At 50.2% G+C, this 18,801-nt stretch overlaps 1 protein-coding gene across 2 annotated transcripts in view; it reads left to right on the forward strand.

Annotated features, from left to right (window-relative positions):
- Positions 1 to 18,801, forward strand: part of SLCO2B1 (solute carrier organic anion transporter family member 2B1) — a 52,408-nt gene that overhangs the window by 17,625 nt on the left and 15,982 nt on the right. The window contains exons 5-8 of one of the 2 annotated variants that reach the window (XM_055549093.1): positions 2,316 to 2,549; positions 2,783 to 2,881; positions 5,394 to 5,584; positions 18,377 to 18,479. In XM_055549093.1, coding sequence (XP_055405068.1) covers positions 2,316 to 2,549; positions 2,783 to 2,881; positions 5,394 to 5,584; positions 18,377 to 18,479 — 627 coding nt within the window. The remainder of the gene's footprint in view (positions 1 to 2,315; positions 2,550 to 2,782; positions 2,882 to 5,393; positions 5,585 to 18,376; positions 18,480 to 18,801) is intronic. The other variant, XM_055549094.1, reaches the window with a different exon arrangement.

Raw genomic sequence — 18,801 nt, forward strand, 5'->3', positions numbered from 1 at the left:
CTGTGCCAGGTCCAGGGATGGAAAGATGGAGCAGATACAACCAGCCCTAAGAAGCTCTGAGGGAGCATGGGTTGGTGTGAGCATGGGCAGCTCTGCTGCAGAGAGTCCAGCACAGGACAGCCAGGGGGAGCCGGTAGAGACCTGAGTAGAGGATGGACACTGGAGGCTGGAGTGAGCTGGAGGAGGCGGCATCTGACTGTGATGTAGAAAGAAGGTAGAAGAAGCTGCTCAGGCAATGGCTGGAAAGCGGGGGAAGTCCCAGAAAACAGCAGAGTGCTTCTCTAGGCCTGAGTGGAAAACTGTCAAGAGGTCTGACTCAGATGCCAAAAAATTATGCTTACTCATATTTCCCCATCCAGAATTTTCACTTTAACAGAGTTTTTCCTGTGCAGGGTCACACACATTCTCCATCCTCACCACCATACAACACCCTTCTGCTCCTTATGGAACCCCAGGCAAACTTCTTCTCCTGTCTGAGCCTCAGTCTCCAACGGGTGTCCATTGGAGCATCTGTCCAATGGGTGAACTGGACTTGGTGACCTCTAAGTACCCACCCTGAACTGACATACAAGGCTATTTCATTCACTCATTCCTCATCATTAATTAATTAATTATCATTAAGGTGGCTCAGATGGTAAAGAAACTGCCTGCAATGCAGGAGATCCAGGTTTGATTCCTGGGTTGGGAAGATCCTCTGGAGAAGGAAATGGCAACCCACTCCAGTATTCTTGCCTGGAGAATCCCATGGACAGAGAAGCCTAGCAGCCGACAGTCCATGGGGTCACAAAGAGTCGGACATGACTAAGGGACTAACACACACACACAGCCCTCAGAAGATATCCTTGGGCTTCCCAGGTGGCACTAGTTGGTAAGAATCCACCTGCCAATACAGGAGACTTAAGAGATGCAGGTACGATCCCTGGGTTGGGAAGATCTCTGGAGGAGGAAATGGCAACCCACTCCAATATTCTTGCCTGGAGAATCCCCATGGACAGAGGAGCCTGGTGGGCTATAGTCCATGGGGTTGCAAAGAGTCAGACACGACTAAAGCAACTTAGCATCCAGCACATTAATATTTATGTGCCAGGCCCTCTGCTGGGGACTCAGAGGTGGAAAAAAAGACAGATCCCTATAATCACTTTCATATCTAGTAAGCACTGTCACGGGCATCGCTCACCACTCCTAAAGCTTACAACCCTTTGAGCAGGTGTTATCATTATCCTATTTTATGAGTGAGGAAACTGAGTCTCAGAGAGGGAGGTACTTCCTCAAGGCCCACAGCTAGTAGACATCGCCTGCTAGCCTGGCCCTAGAGCCTCTGCTCTGACCACTGAATTCTTCTGCTTGTAAGTTTCATGTTTATGTAGAACTTCCATTCTAGGAGGCTTGTTTGACAGATGAGGAAACTGAGGCCAGAGAGGCTGAGGTCCTCTGCCAAAGTCTCACCATCTTCAACCCAGGCAATCTGGTTGAGGGTCCAAGTCCTTGAGCTTGGTTCACATGGCTTTTTCCAGCCCTAGAGAGGGTCTCACTGGGCTGGGTGGACATGGCTCAGAGACCCAGCTCCCAGAAAGGACTTGGCCAGCCACAGAGAGGAGGCCACTTCTCTACCCACGTTTGGGGTAATAATAGTATGAGGGTCTTCTTAAGTTTGCTCACCAAATATTGGTGAGCTACAGGAAACAAATGTCTGGCACTAAATTAAGAAATTTCCCTTTATTGCACTCTACCTCTGCGTCCCGAGCTGACACGGAGCCCTTCCCAGAATGAAGGCCTAAGGGCACCAGTGTCCTCCACAGCCCAGACTCAGCACCCCTCCCTTGTTGGGCCCTGCCTTCAGCCCTGGCCTCGACCCTTACACTCTGTGAGCCAGGCATGCTGAACTCCTCAAGACCTTGGTTTTACATGTGCTGTGGCCTCTTTCTGGACCCCACCCCTGACCACCACCTTCCCTTTCTGGAAAATCTTGTTCGTTCTTTTCTGCCCAGTTCACACCACCTCTTTCAGCTGTCCTACCCCACCCTCACTCAAGATCCACCGTTGCCATGGCGCTTCCACATACCTCTGCTCAGAGATGGGGCATAGGGCGGGTTAAGAGCACGGACTCAGAACCCGACTGCCTGGGCTCCAATCCTGGCTCCACCCCTTGTTAGTTGCTGCCTGAGCATCAGTTTTTTCATCTGCAAAATGGGAGTAATGAGAGTACCCATCCCCTGGGTTTGTTGTGGGGGTCAGAGGGATTCAGAAGAGTACCACCCATCGGTAAGTGTTATATGAGTCTTAGCTATTGTCCTAATACTTTTATCATCTCTCAGCAGACATGCCACAAGACTTTGAGTCTTCCCTGTGCCTGCCCAGCACCAAGGCCCTAGCTTCAGCCTCATCCAACAGCAGCTGCTCTAGCTACACAGAGGCTCGGCACCTAGCTGTGGTGGGGATCATGTTCACAGCCCAGACCCTGCTCGGTGTGGGCGGGGTGCCCATTCAGCCCTTTGGCATCTCCTACATCGATGACTTTTCCCACAACAGCAACTCGCCCCTCTACCTCGGTGAGAATGTGCCCCACACCTCGGGCTCTGAGGGAGGGCCAGGCGCAGGTCGGGCTAAGTACGAATCCCTGACCTCTGCCCTCTGTGGCCACTAGAGGCCCAGAGGAGCCCTGGAGAGCTTCCCAGGCCTGAGTGGGGGAGATGGGCTGCTCCTGCCCAGTGGAGGCTGAGCAGGCCCTGACCTGTGGAAGGAAGCTGGGCCAGAGGGCACTAACCCAGGCTTCCTGTTGCAGGTATCCTGTTTGCAGTGACCATGATGGGGCCGGGCATGGCCTATGGGCTGGGCAGCCTCATGTTGCGCCTTTACGTGGACATTGATCGAATGCCAGAAGGTGAGCTTCAGAGCACACAGTTGTCCCCAGGGCCACACAGACACAGTTGATCGACTGCTGGTCTCATAGGAGACACTGAACCAGAGGACCCAGCAACCCCATTGACCTGGGACATGCCTCTTAACCTCTCTGAGCCTCAGCTTCCCCATCTTTGAGATACTCTTTGCCCTGTCCACTTCCCAAAGCTGCAATCAGAATGCAGTGAGAATGTGGAGATAAGCCAGAAGTTGCCATCAGATGGAGAGTTGTAATTGTTGCCACTGTTGTTATGAGTCTTCACCGAGTTCCACCCTGACTTCCCCCCACCCCAGGCCCTCAGCCCTCTGCTCAGATACACTACGGGACAGACAGGGCCATGTATTCTCTTGGTCTCTGGGGTGCTCCCATCTTTATGGGGGATAGACTTCAGGACCCAGAGAGGACACTTGCATGATGGAGAGAATTTTGGAGCAAGACTCAGTAACTTGGGCCATCTCAGAGGGGAAATTCGGGGTGACCTCTAAGGACCTTTCAAGTTCTGACCACATCAAAGCCTGGACACCTATGCTGAGGGCACCATTTGGGGAAAAGGAGTCTCTGATCCAGGTGGTGGTCAGTGTGGGCCAAGGTGTGGAACTGAAGCTTGGTTCGAAGACAGTCAGGAGGGGGCAGTGTTGGGGGTCTCAGAGCTCTGGCGTTCTGTGGGGAGTGGGAGTGGATTGTTTCTAGAACAGGTCACTGTGGCATCTCAGCTGCCTGCTGGTCACACCAAGCAGCTCCAAGCCCCGAGCTCTGCCTTCTGCATCCTGCTGCTCAGATGTCCCATCCCTCGCTTGGAGATTTTCCAGCAACCCTAGAAGCCTCAGGTGACACGCACAAGAAGATGGACAGGCAGATTCTGCTTCTTGTTGTCCAGCTTCTGCCCAAGGGTGCCTCTAGTCAGGATAGGTCTGGGCAGCTCTGAACAGGAGTCACTAGGGGTGGCCCTGCCCCAACCCCCTTCCTTCTAGAAATCTGGGCCCAGGATCCCAGCTTGGACTCTAGTTACAATTCCATTCTCCCTTGATGAAACAGTCCTAAAAGTCAGGACTCACTTTGCCAGACACACCCCAGTTCTGGAGAAGGGAGTATGTTTCTGGCTCTGTTGATATCCTGGTGGTGCTGACACCTTCACAGGCAGACATGGCCTTCCTGTGGACTGTGAACCAAGGTGCTGTCTCCCTATTCCTTCTTTCTGTCTGGGGGATTTCACTGGTTGGGTGGGTCACATCCATTGCAAGCCCAGACCAGCATGTGAGAAGCGGAAGATCTAAGATGGGTGTGTGTGAATTCCCACCAGCCTGGAACAGAGGATGGGGGAATAATAAGTGGAGGAGGAAATTGCACAAAAGCCAACCCCACCCCCACTTTTACAGATGCATTTGCTGAGTGCTGACTGTGTCCTCCGGGCCCGGTTCCAGAGGCTCTCAGGACAAAGCATCTGGGAGCCAGCCCCACTCATGGGGTTGATGCCATCATGCATCCATACTGTTAGAAAGTGTTTGCAGGCGCTGTGGCAGTTGAAGAAGGAGGTACCTAACTCAGCCTTGGGGTCAAGAGGTCTGATGGCAGAGGTGGGCACTCCAGTAGGGAGGCACATCTGGGACTGTTGTTGTTGTTTAGTCGTTAGGTTGTACCCAATTCTTTTTCAATCCCATGGATTGTTGCCTGCCAGTCTCGCCTGGCCATGGGATTTCCCAGGCAAGAATACTGGAGTTGGTTGCCATTTCCTTCTCCAGGGGATCTTCCTGACCCAAGGATTGAGCCTGCGTCTCCTGTGCCTCCTGCATTGGCAGGCAGATTCTTTACCCCTGAGCCACCAGGGAGGCCCGTATCTGAGTTAATCTTGTCCTGATTATACCTAGATGGGGCTCAAAATCACCTAGGGAACCTGTTAAAGGTACAGATTCCTTGGCCACCTTTCCACCCCATCTGGTGGCAGTTCTAAGTTGATCTTGGAAAAGGCTGAGTATTTTTGATAAGCACCCCTTGTGATTTTAACCATCATGCAGGTCTGAGAACCCCAAGAATCATTCTAGCCACCAGTTTATTAATAACAATCACAAAAGTAACAGTAAACAAAGAGCAGACACTGTGTCTACGTTCTATGTGCCAGCACTGTTCTAAGTGGTCTACACAGACTAGTTTCTATGATTCTCACATCAGCCTTATGATGTAGGTCCTACTAGCATCTCTGCTTTACAGGGGAAGAAACCAAGGCACAAAGAGGTTAAGTAACTTGCCCAAGGTCACACCATTTCCAAAGTCCATGACCTTAACCATGACACACACTGCCATAAAGTTGAGAAAGTCAAGGCCTAGGAAGGGTCAGGGACGTGCCCAAGGTCACATAAGACACAACTGGCAGAGCCACAACTGATACCCAGATCTCCCGACCCCGGCCCAGGTCGCGTCCTACCTCAGAGGCTGGTCCGAGAGTGCTGGCCAAGAAGCTACATACAGCGCATCCTGACCCTAACACCCTCTCTTCCAGGTGGCATCAACCTGACCTCGAAGGACCCCCGATGGGTGGGTGCCTGGTGGCTGGGCTTCCTCATCTCGGCTGGCGCGGTGGCCCTGGCCGCCATCCCCTACTTCTTCTTCCCCAAGGAGATGCCCAAGGAGAAGCAAGAGCTTCGCTTCCGGCGAAAGGGCTTGTCAGTTTCAGACCCATCTGTCAGCAAGGTAAGCCCCTCCCTGTCCCACCCTAACCCAAGCTCCAACTCCCACACGCTTGTCCTCCTGTATAACCTTCAACTCCATTCTCCTGGGCACAGCACGTCACAGCTTCCAAAGCCATCTCCATAGAGCTCTGTTGCATTCCCTAGCATTCCTGCATGGTGTGTCTCCCCTGCCCCTTCCACAGCTGAGGGGATCGAGGGCCAGAGCCGGAAGCGACCCACCCAAGGTCACAAGACCCACCAGGGTACCCCTGGGTCCAGAACCCAAAGCCTGTCTGAGCCCACGCCCCTTGTTCTAACCACTACCCTACTGCCTCTGCTTGTCGCCAAACGTGCTTAGAAGATTGTGAACATGCTTCAGCAGTGCTGAGAACTGGAAGGAGGTGGAGAGCTTACAGAAGGGTCTAGGAAGACTTCTCTGAGGAGGGGGATTCCAGTGGACTTTGAAGCCTGTGTGGAAGCATGGCAAGGAGAGGGAGGGCCATTCTAGGTGGGAAACAGCCTGGACAAAGGACTTGGCTATAGAAATGACCATGGCCTTTTCAGGGACAGTGAGGGGACAAACAGGTATTGAGTGCCTCGCTGGAGACCAGGCATCAGGCTGGACCCTGGGGCTCAGCATGTGAGCCCCACCCTTAAAACAGGCATAGCCTAGTGAGGACAGAGTCTCTTTGATAAGTAACAACTGGCTGAGTGCTGCAAGGGGATCTCACTGAACCATTCTGCTCACCTCATGGGGCAGGTGGTCTCTCCTCAGAGGACCGTACTGAGGCCCAGAAGGTGCAAGGATGTGCTCAAGGTCACATATGACAGGAGAAGGCAGGACTATGTGAGGCCACTGGACAGGAGAGAGGATTCTGGGCTAGGGTTCTCTATGTTTTCCAGGGACCCACAAAAACACGAGGCCCTGAGAAATAATATGTTGGCCCTAAAATACAAAAGAAAAATGACAAAATGGAAATGTCTTATAAAAGCTCAATTATACGTCATTAGAGTCAGCTTCATTCATTTTTCTTTAATACTCATACATGTTTCATTATATTCACCACTCATTATATTCTGAAAATTTGTGTGTTAGATTTTATCTTTTCCCAAGTCTGGGTGTATAAAGACAAATACTCCTATTTCACCTTTACACCTCACCTCCCACTCTCCACACGCAAACACATAAACAATACTTCAGTGACCAGATGTATGGGGCTGTTCCCACACTGATCAATTCTCTGCAACATCCACTGGGTGTCCTACAACCTAACTCCATCCTGACTCTGTCTACCTGGAGACAGTATCAGATGCCACAGGGTAAGGCTCACTCCCACAAGACTGCCCCTGCTGCAGACGCCGATCACAAGTAGAGGTCTCCAAGTCACCTTCAACTTCTGTCTGACTTGGCTACAAATCAGAGTTTCCCACAACGCCCTCCTTGGATTTGATTATTTGCTGGAATGGCTAATGGAGCTCAGGGAAACACTTGTTTACCATTTTATTACATAATAAAGTGAAAAAGTGAAGTCTCTCAGTTGTGTCCAGCCCTTTGTGACCCCATGGACGGTAGCCTACCAGGCTCCTCCATCCATGTGATTTTCCAGGCAAGAGTACTGGAGTAGGTTGCCATTTCCTTCTCCAGGGGATCTTCCTGACTCAGGGATTGAACCCAGGTCTCCCTCATTGCAGGCAGACACTTTACCATCTGAGCCACCAGGGAAGTTCCCCACTACATAATAAAAGTGAAGTGAAGTGAAATGAAGTGAAGTCACTCAGTCGTGTCCGACTCTTTGCGACCCCATGGACTGTAGCCTACCAGGCTCCTCTGTCCATGGGATTTTCCAGGCAATAGTACTGGAGTGGATTGCCATTTCCTTCTCCATAATAAAGGATATGATAAATGATACAGATAAACAGCCAGATAAAGAGATGCGTAGGGCGAGGTCTAGGAGGGTGCTGAGCACAGGAGCTCTGTGGAGTCCAGGTGCATCGCCTACCCGGCACGTGGCTGTGTTCACCAACCTGGAAACTCCCTGAACCCTATACTATTGGGATTTTTATAGAGGCTTCATCATGTCAGCGTGATTGATTATTAAGTCTATTTTTAGCTTCTCTCCCCTCTCTGCAGAATTAGTTTGCAGTGGTGGGCTGAAAGTTCCAAGCTTCCAATCATGGCTTGGTCTTTCTGGTGACCAGCCCTAACCTGGAGCCCAGTGGAGTCACCTCATTAAAACAAACGATGTTCTTATCACCAGGAAATGCCAAGGGATTTAGGGGCTCGGTGTCAGATGCTCTTACCACTCAGGAAATTACAAAGCTCCAGGAGCTCTGGGTCAGGAACCGGGATCAAAGGCTAAATATTAGAACAAAAGATTCTCTTGGCACCCTTATTTACAGGAGTTTTAGGATCTCTGTGCCAGGATTTTGAGAAACCACAAACAATCATAAATTAAGGAAGTTAGTTGTTGCTAAGTAATTCTAATTTCAAAGGGACAATTTATAAAAATCCTGTCAAATATTTTGCAGCAAGAATAATTCAATTTAATGTTGCAGGTTGGTGCATTTGAATACATTTGCCATAATGTGAGAGAGTGTCTCCTTCTTAGAACAAGAAAGTCTGGGCTTAAGACGAAGGGCTGAAAATGCCTCTGCTGGAAAAGCTGAGATTCAACCCCCAATCAGTCTGATACGGCACCCGCACCACTTTGTTGCCCACCCCCTGCTGCAGCAAAGGGTGTCTACATGGGGCTGGGGGACTAAAGAAAATTGATGTCGGGACAGCCAGCAGGGGTCAGAACAATTAAAGCCTTGCCTGCCAGCTTCAAGAGCAGCGGGTAGCCCTGGAGGGAGTCCTGTGGCTTTATCACCAGGTGCTAGCACAGAAAGGATTGGAAAGCAAGGCAAGGTGTGCAGAGAGCAGCTGGGGGCAGGAAGATTGATGTGACAGCTATGGCGTTGGTCCAGGCAGGAACCGGTGCATTTGCAGTAAGGCAGGGTGTGGGGATGCGTCCAAAGATCCACGCGGGGGGGGGACACATAAACCTGTATCCTGCTCTGCTATGGGTCAATCATCCCAGAGACAGCGAAGGGCTGATGCTGGCTCAGAGGCAGGGGGAGGCAGGCGTTGGAGAGAGATCAGTTTCAGGGAAAGGAAGAAGACAGCTTGGAACCACAGATGGTCCTTCCCGCTTCTGTCTAGCTCGGGCCAAAATATGAATGAGATGGAATTCCTGGAACTTGCAGAAGAGTTCTTAGAAGCAGGGATGATCAGAGAAGAAGGGAAGAGACTGGTTACCAGTTATGGGTAATCTCCAAGTTGGATACTAAATCTGAACAGAGAAGTGCTACTTGGGCCTGTGGTGGAATAAGTGGAAGAAGCAAGGGTGAGACTAGGCTAGGCTGGGCTCAGTCATGTGTCCTTGCTCAGTCATGTGACCTTGAGCAAGTCACTTCCCCATTCTGTTCTATTGTGTAAGACACTGGGTTTAGATTCCTGAAGCAATGAATGTCTTGTGTGCCTTGGATTCTGAGAACACACGATTCCTTGAGTCAAAGCTGCTGTGATGCAGAGATTCTCATTTTAAGAGCTGTGTCTCTGTGATGCCTTGAAACCCTGGCTCCTAGGCTGTGAACCTGTCTGACTGTCTGGATTCATTCGTCAGCACATGGGGGATGGGGAGTGGTGAGGGAAGGGGGTGAGAGGTTCTGAAAAAAGAACCGAAGGCCGAGAACATGATGATCTGCTTCCAGCAGCTCTCAGGTAATAAATATTGAAGTGGGAGGAACTGTTCCCCCGCCTGCTGAGGCTGCCTCGGCTTGCAGTTGCTTGTGCTGGCCCAGTGTGCTCAGGCCACTGATGAGGTGGACGGACCAGGAGGAAGGGCCCAATTAGGTGAAAGTCCAAGTGTTTTGACATGGTTGTGTATCTTTTGCAGAGAGTAGAAACAGGCAAGAGAAAATGAAGGGTCAAGGGGGAGGCTAACCCTTCAAGCACCCCCTCACAGGGGTTCTCTAAATACCTTCCTAGAAGTAAATGCAGCTTTTACTGGTATCCAAGAGATGGTGGTAGGTAATAGAAAGGATTGTATGACCCAGAGAAGGTCTCTGGCCTCAGTCTCTCTGTCCATGCAATAGACAGAAGACTGAACAAAGTCTGCTAGGTCTGGGAGGTTTAATAGTAACATGAGTACTTTCACAGGGGGACAGTGTGAAAGAAAGTCCCACAGCCCCTGCCCCAGGGAGCTCTCAGGTCGTGACAGCAGGCCAGGTGCAAGAGATGGAAGATGACTGAAACACAACTGAGGTCTGAACGACAGAGTTCTCTGCCAGGGGGCAGGGGATGAACAGTCTCCACAGAGAAGACTATGAGGTGGGGGGTGGGGGAGGCCATACCCGTACAGGAGCGTCAGGAGCTCAGCTTCCCTCCCTTTGGCTCTGTCCATGTGTCTGTGACCTCAGAGCTTGGGTGGCTACGCAGACATCTTTCTAGAAGGGAACTAGGGTAGGCCTCACCTCTCTCAGGTCTCTGCTTCCCTGTCTTCAATTAGCCAGTTTCTAAGGTCCTGTCAAAGGCTCGGGGCTCCTGGCAGATGGCTCTGCAGGGCCCATGTGGTAAAGAGGTTTCCTAAGTGCATCCTAGCAGGTCGTCTGGCCCCATATGGGCAGTGGCCATAGGATCCCATTCAGCTAGCAGCCCTCTTTGCTCTCCAGGCCCTTTGGCTCTTCTGAGCTGCCCTTGGTCCTGGGCCAGGGACTGTAATCAGATCCCCGGGGGACTGCAGGTCTGCACCCTCTGAGCACCACTTGCCTCTGTTATATTTCCCAGAAGTCTCCATGTCTATTATTTTAGGGTATCTCCCAGAGTCTGGGATTCTATATTATCTGGTTTTAAAGTTCTAAGTTTATACTAGTTGTAGGTTCTCAAGTATTTGTGTTCTATTACTTTAAGATTCTATGCCTCAAATGCTGTGTGACTCCCCAAATTCACTTTTCCAAGTAGCTACAGTTTTGGCCTAAGACTCTGTGCTCCCTCTTGCAGCCCCTGCTAGGTGCCGGGTGACATGGTCTTCCCTGTGCCCAATGTCTCCCTTAGCTGGCACTGCCTCCAGATCCCTCCCAGTTGGTTTAGGAGTCCTTCCCCTTCCCAAGTGACCCAGCTGTTGTGACTCTATCCTCAGCCCACCTCATCTGGCTCAACCGTCACTCTGTCTTACAGACAGAAGGATTGGGTCAAGATTGTGTCCAGAGCTTGGCCAGCGGCACTTCCCCCCACACCAGTCTGTGAAAGGTCAGGGCTTGGCCCCAAAGGGCTGAAGACAAGCTTCTTCTCCCCGGCCCGATACAGACCCGAGATTCCTCAGTCATTGGGTATGGAAAGTCCCTTGGAGTGATCTGCTCTGTGGCTCTTAAACTGCACTCCATAGGACCCCAAAGTTGCCACCACAAGGAGACTGAAGAGAGGGGTTCCCCAGCAGGGCCAAGGACCTTCCTCCCTTATACTCACACATACACACATGCTTTAATCAGACAAGTTCTTCTTTTTGATGTTTTTATACCAGTCTTTTGGGTGAGATATAAATTGAGAAGGGGGTTCTATTGCAAAAACCAGTTTTAAAAACACTGGTGTAGTCCAACACGGCCAAATGATAGAGGAGGGGACTGAGGCTAAAGAAGAGAGCTGACTCTAGCTGATCTGGCCCAGGATGCACCATATAAGCATTTCCTTGGTGTCTGAGTCTAAGGCCTCCCTCTGTTGCAGGGAGGAAGGCCAGCAGCAGCTTTGTCTGCACCATCCCAGCCTGCATGTGAATTCTAACTCTGTCACTTACTAATCTGAAAACTGTAAAATGGGAATAACCAGACCATCTACATCCGTGTGGAGGGGGTTGTAAAAGGAAATGAGATGAGGTTGTGAGGTGGGTGGTTCAATACCTAGCCTGCAGTCTCAGTAAACAGGAGTACTTGTTCTTAGCATGGATCAGGCCAGCTCTTAAAAGGAAAAATGACTTTTTTTCTGATATTCTTCTTAGATGCTTTTCTATATCCTGCTGCTGCTGCTGCTGCTGCTGCTAAGTCGCTTCAGTCGTGTCCGACTCTGTGCGACCCCATAGACGGAAGCCCACCAGGGCCCGCCGTCCCTGGGATTCTCCAGGCAAGAACACTGGAGTGGGTTGCCATTTCCCTCTCCCTTCTATATCCTACTTCCATTATATTCCATAAAAGGTTTAAAGGCTACTCACACCAAATACATGTACAGTACTGGTAAGAGAGTGGGAAATAGGCCAACTTGTATTGCCTACTCTGTTCTACACCCTTTGTATTAATTAGCCCGTTTAATCCCTGTAACTTACCTATGAAATAGGTTCAGTTTTTACCCCTGTTTTGCACCCAAGGGTCTGAGTTACAGAGAGATAAAATAACCTAGTAGAATTGCTAGTAAAAGGTGGAGCTGGGATTCAGGCTCAGAAAAGCTGTTGCAGGGCCTGTGCTGAGTCACTCAATCAAGACCAAGACACAGAAAGATAGAAATAACAGCAAAAGGTTATCACAATGAGAGAGAAACAGAGACGAATTTAGATGCTATTATTGAAACACTAACTTGGTCCTGAGCTTTCTGGTAGCCACAAGGAAAAGAGACACGATCAGTTGCAAGAAACCCAAGGATGTAAGAGAGCTGGGAGCACACCACCCTCCTCCCCCACCCCCCGCCCCATAGAATCTCAGATGCCCAGGAACTCTGCTAGAAAACACCACCTCCCTCCTGTGGGAGATAAGAAGTTGAATAGAAAACCCTAGAGGATACTCGGGAGAAGGCAATGGCACCCCACTCCAGTACTCTTGCCGGGAAAATCCCATGGATGGAGGAGCCTGGTAGGCTGCTGTCCATGGGGTCGCTAAGAGTCAGACACAACTGAGCGACTTTACTTTCACTTTGCACTTTCATGCATTGGAGAAGGAAATGGCAACCCACTCCAGTGTTCTTGCCTGGAGAATCCCACGGACGGAGAAGCCTGGTAGGCTGCAGTCCGTGGGGTCGCACAGAGTTGGACACGACTGAAGCGACTTAGCAGCAGCAGCAGCAGCAGCAGAGGTTACTCAGTCTCCTCCTCTAAAACTTGGTGGTACTGGCCTGTACCAGTGTTTTTAAAAACTGTTTTTTGCAGTAGAACCCCTTTCTCAATTTATATCTCACTCAAAGGACTGGTATAAAAACATGGAAAAGTGGAACTTGTCTGATTAAAGCATGTGTGTACGCATGTGTATGTGTGTGCACGTGAGTTTGTATGTGTATGTTTGTGTGTGCATGTGTGTGTGTTTGTGTGTGTACAAGTTGAGCAGTCATCCTGTGGCTGCTTCCCATGACCACGTGTGATGGCAGCTGAGGGCTGGCAGAGAGTTCCACATCACCCACTAGGGTCAGCACTGGCTCCGCGGGGCTGGGGTCACAGTCCTGGCCCAGCGCCTTCGAGGAACCCAGCTTCCTCCGAGGACAGCTCCTGGCCTCTGCAGGCCCCGCAGGCAGCGGGTTCTCCCACGTGCCGGACCACACACAGCGTCCCCACTCCCGCAGGCTGCAGCAGTCAGCACAGCCCAAGACGGGAAGTCCGGACCAGATCCCAGACCTGCTGACCTGGGCAAACCACAGCCCAGATGTGTCCATCTCCGAAGCCCGCTCTGAGCAAAGGCTCGATGATTCCTGTTTCTGGAGCCCGCTCTTAGTCAGGAGTCCTCAAAACCAGATGTGGGGAGGGAGGCGGAACTTCTGAAGGCCGCAGAGACAGGGACTGGAGGTCGGTGTTCAGCCTGGCCCTCTGAACCGCCCCACTCTTGCCCCTAGAGGTTCTTTTTTTTCCCCCAAAGTTAACAGTGACTGTTTATTCATAAACTTGACAAGTGAACCCATCTGCTGTTACATTCATTTCTTGATCAAAGGTGTTAGAAAGAAAAGTAAGTTTTAAAGAGTATAAAGAATACTGAGACAATTTCTGATTGGCAAGCATTCTATTAAAATTTTTTCTGTGGAAGTGGGGGAGAGTCTCTAATTGGTTTCCAGATATATTTGACAATCTATGGAAGGGAAAAAAGAGTAGTTGGTGAGTATTTCAAAAGAGAAATGGTGGTTCAGTGTTAAACCTGGCAGGTTTTTGGGTCTGGCCATTTCTTGTAACAGTAGAGGTTGATGGGGTGCTTTTCTGTGGTGGTACTCTCACCGTGGTCCTGAGAGGCTCTTAGCCGCCATCAGGGTGGTTCCCCCCACCTCCCACGCCCCTCTCTTCCCACCACCACCCTTCTGCTAGTACTACGCCTCTGCTTCAAATAACCTCTCCCTTCCTGTCGATCTGATCCCAGATCTCACCTCTCCCTGGATGCCCTCCGGACCCCTCAGCCCCTGAAGGACTGTCCTTCCCCTCCTGTCTCCAAACCCCAGAAAGCAAGATGATGCTGGGGGTGGCAACGGAGACTGCTCTGCCAATTACTCCCCGGTGACACATGCCCTTTTGGGGGAGGCCCTCAGTTTCCTCTTCTGTGAAGTAGGTGCAATAATAATCCCTCCATCAGACTGTTGTGGGAATTAAATGACAGGGTGGATGTGAAAGTGCAGTGTAGACCACAGAGGGTGTGCACATGTCGCAGCAGATGTCACTGCGGCTTTTACTGTTTACTTGGGGTCAAGGAACCCCAGGCAAGGAACTCACAAGATGCTGCGTGTCTGAAGGATGGGCCTGCCCCACCCCCAATAGGAAGATTGGGAAGAAATCAATCTATCCCCACCCTCCTTACTCCCATTCCTGGGGCGGTACCCTCTCCCTCTGGGACCCAGGAACTTCCCACATGCTCTCCTACAGCTAGGCTAGGCCTGAGAATGGAGTAAGGAGAGTTTCTAATTCTCCTTAAGAGAGCATGTCCAAAAGAAATATCAACATGAGTCACAAACATCGTTCTGAATGGTCTAGTTGTTATTTAGTTGCTAAGTCAGGTCCCACTCTTTGTGACTCCATGGACTGTCACTTGCCCAGGCTCCTTTGTCCGTGGGATTTCCCAGGCAAGAATACTGGAGTGGGCTGCCTTTTCCTTCTCCAGGGGATCTTCCTGACCCAGAGATCAAACCCTGCATTGGCAGGCAGATTCTTTATTGCTGAGCCATCTGGGAAGCCCAAATGGTCTAGTAGCCACATTCACAAGTAAAAGAAATTAATTTTAACAAAATATTTTCTTTAATCTGCTATATTTAAAATATTTCCATTTTACCATAAGTATAAAAAACTAATTGTGAGATATTTTCCATTCCTTTTTTTCATACTGAGTCTTTGAAATGCAATGCGTACTTTACACTCTGGCCCATCTCAGTTTGGACTAGTCACAGTTCCAGTGCTCAGTGACCACATGAAGCTGGTGGCTGGTGTGTTAGACAGCACAGCTCTGAGACACAAATGAATAACAGACCCACAGCGCCTCATCCAGAAAAATAAGACTCAGATTTCAGGCCCCTTCACATCCTCCCACAATGGTGCTTTCTAATTCTGCCAGCCCTGCACCAGATCTCTGATTCATGGGCTTGGTGGATCAGATGTGTGTTTTTAACTCAGGCAGGCTTAAGCTAAATCTTAGTTCTGTCCCATGCTAGTTGGGTGATGTGCAAGTTACTGTCGACTGGGGAAAAAAAAAAAAAAGCACAACACAAGAGTTGTGAGTTAAGTTTTATTTGGAGCAAAAGAAGGACTATAGTCTGGGAGATAGCATCTCAGATAGCGTCAAGCTTCCTGCCAACACAATAGCATCTCCTGTTGATGTTCTTACATTTCTTCCAAGAGCCTGGTGTTGCCTGTACCCACTGCCCGTTGGAGCCATCTCTTGCACTCCTTCTTTCCATAGCTGTTCCTCAGATGCCACCATTGCCCTCCAGGCCTCGTGCTAGGCACCAGGGTTTCAACAGGGAAGGAGGTAAACATGGTCCCTGCTCTTGCAGAGCTCAGAGGAGAGACACCGAACAAGGTTTGACTCAGACTCTAAGTGTCTATAAGGTAGATTATTCCTGGTTTCCTCTGAAAATCACAACTTCTACTCTGAAGGCCCATCCTGCTGGCTCAGCAGGAAAATCAACCTCAGCCTTTCTCAGGGCTCTCCCACCAAGGTAAAGCAAATGTCCTAAGGTCTTACAGGATATCCAGGCACCAGGGAGGTCCCATCCTCACCACCACCGCACCCCCAGCAGGCATCAGCCTCAATTCCCCATGGCCCATGTGGTCCCCCTCAACCTGTTTGGGGCTGAGGAGCTCCATGTGGGTGGGAACATGGAAACTCAGCCTCTTTCAATCAGTCTGCAGCCTGCCTCTTTGAAGTGAACTGCTTCCTTGGGCACTGTCACAGAGGCTATGTGGCTTCCTGCTGCTCAGGGAACCCACAGACTGCTCAGGGGCCTCCCTCTCACCTCACACTCCCCACAACTCTCAGTGTAATCTTCTCGATGGAGTCAGGCTTTGGAAACAAAAGCCAGAAGCGATAGAATCTTGCAGCCATGACTTTTTGCCCTGCCACAAACCTCCCCTAAGGCCAGAGAATCCAGAGCCTAGTACCTGCTGGGATAGAAGTAGAGAGGAGGACGGGAGAAGCCCACAGGGGAACAAACACACTTGAACTTATTTTGGAATAAATTTCCTTACCGGGGCGAGGCTAGGCTTAAGCCAGTCAACACCTGGAAACAAGGTGGAGGAGGCTTGGAACAGGGCACTCTTGGCGTGGGAGCCCTCATGGAGGTTCTAAAACGTGGGGAAATCTCACATTTGCTCCTTAGCAAAAAAGATGGGCAACAGAAGAGAAGGTGTCATATACCAGCCAGAGGATGAAGCTTATAGGGGCCTCACAGAGGCTCTATGGGGAGAAAAGAGGCAGAACTGAGACCCCAGATAGACTCTCCAGCCCAACCCACCCTTCCCCAGGGTGGACAGCACTCCAGACCAGGGGAAGCCAGCTTGTGCTAGCATGCTCCTAGTTATGGGGAACTCACTTCCTCCCAGGACAGCCTTGTCCAAACTGCTTGTCACACTGGGCTTAAGTCTTCTTCCATGGAACTTGTTGCTTCTAATCTTCGTCTCAGACTGCACATAAAAACGTAGTAAAATCAGGACTTCCCTGGTGGTACAGTGGATAAGAATCCACCCTCCAATGAAGGGACATGGGTTCGATCCAAGGTCCGGGAAGATTCCACGTGCCACGGAGCAACTAAGCCTGTGTGCCCCAACTACTCAGCCCGTGAGCTGCAACTGCTGAAGTTCATGCTCCTAGAGCCTGTGCTCTACCACAAGAGAAGCCACTGCAATGAAAAACCCAAGCACTGCAATGAAGAGCAGCCCCTGTTCTCCACAACTCAAGAAAGCCGGGGCACAACAACGAAGACTCAGTGCAACCAAAAAATTAAATTAAAAAAAATTTTTTTTAATGTAGTAAAATCAGACTTCACTAGATCACTTATATTTGAATGACCCTGTGCCAGTAGCAACTTCTCTAAGACTTAGTTACTCATATAAAAATGTGCACAGTAATAGTACCTGTATGAAAGCATTGTTGTATTAAAGCAGGGCGGGTAGACTACGCAGCACTCAGTGCTGGGTCGCTCAGAGCATTGGTTCCCTCCTGCCTTTAGGGTGAACTGACCAAATGCACACAGGCCCTGGAGTCAAGCCATCTGGATTCAGGTCCTAGCCAGACCACTTACTAGCTGTGTGACCGGGCAAATTACTTCATCTCTCTGTGTCCCAGTTTTATTCCCCTGAAAAACAGGGATTATACTGTTCTTAAGAAAGTTGCTGTGGGGTTTCAATGAGTTAACAGTCTTGTCATTGAAAGAGCACTGGGGTGGTAGTAAGTGCTTAATAACCATTAACCGTTATTTATCATTTTATCCTTCCCTCCTTGGTGCAGTCAGAAGACTGTAATTGTATCACCCCTGATCTCTTTTCTGGGATTGAAGACCTTTTTCTTAGGAGTTGCACAGAAGCCATCCTTTCCCACATGGAAGAGCACACCCCAGGGTAGCTGTGAGCTTCCTCGCAATGTGGTCCAGGGGCTGAGCAATCCCCTCTGGCTGTGGTCTGACGCTTCCAAGAGGATAAGGGGGCTGTTGCCTCTTGCCTCCCTCAACCCAGATCCCTTCCTGTTGCTGCAAACAGGATGGAACAGGACAAGCCCTGGAGGCACCTGCTCGTGGTGACTCTCCAGATGATGACAGCCATGAGTGATATAAAACTGAAGATAGTGCGGTGATAACCTTATATAGAAGCTGGCGATGCTGCTGGTTGTGGTGAAGACGGTTGTGGGGATAACAATGACGGGAGAGACAGGGATAACGACATTAGTGATTCTGATAATGACGTTGCTGCCGGTGATGTGAGGGGAAAAGCGACAGGATGATGGCAGTGATTGTGAGGTTGTGCAGGTGCTTGGTGACCTTCCCAGAGACAACAACAATAGTAAGGCCAATCTTGGTTGTTCATGGGTGGTGAAATTGGTGATATGAACAGGGGTGATATTTAAGATGATGAGAATAATGACGGTGGTGGTTGCGGGAACTTTCATGGTCATGTTGATTATTATGATGTTAATAATGGTGTGATAAAATTCAGCCATTGGAATTTCATCCACTTTTCAAAAACCACTTGCTAAGTATCTAAGGGGCCGAGAACAAATGGGACGCTGCTGGCAGGGACAGACCCCGCGTCCTCTCCTCCCCCAGAGCTCCCTTCCCTCGCCCGCAGCACTTCTGAGCAGAATGTTGGGCATCTAACTGACTGCCCTCGGCCGTGTGTCTTCCCAGGGTGAGGATTCCTCTTCTGAGCAGAGCCCTGCAGACTCCCCAGAGAAGAAAGACAACCTAGCTCAGATTGCCCCAGACCTGACTGTGATCCAGTTTATCAAAGGTAAGTGAGCTGAGGCCAGAGGTGGGGCCAGAGGGGCAGGTGAGACTGTACAGAACCCAGCCCCCTGTCTGCCTTTCTTGATTCATCTTCCATATCTACAGGCCCCTCATAAGCACCATACATTTCTTGTAAGACTTTGCTCATAGGATCCCTTTTGCCTAGAACATCATTTTTATCACTATCTATTAAAAGCTTCCTTGTACCTCTAAGTCAAGCCATTCTCTCCATCCCCCAGTCTGGCTCTCCCTGATGTCAGCTCTCTGAACTCTCAGGGCTCCTGTATCAGCTCAGATCTGTGCTGTCCAACCAAACAGTGAGCTCC

The sequence above is a fragment of the Bubalus kerabau genome, chromosome 15 (assembly GCF_029407905.1).
Source record: "Bubalus kerabau isolate K-KA32 ecotype Philippines breed swamp buffalo chromosome 15, PCC_UOA_SB_1v2, whole genome shotgun sequence".
Taxonomy (NCBI): domain Eukaryota; kingdom Metazoa; phylum Chordata; class Mammalia; order Artiodactyla; family Bovidae; genus Bubalus; species Bubalus kerabau.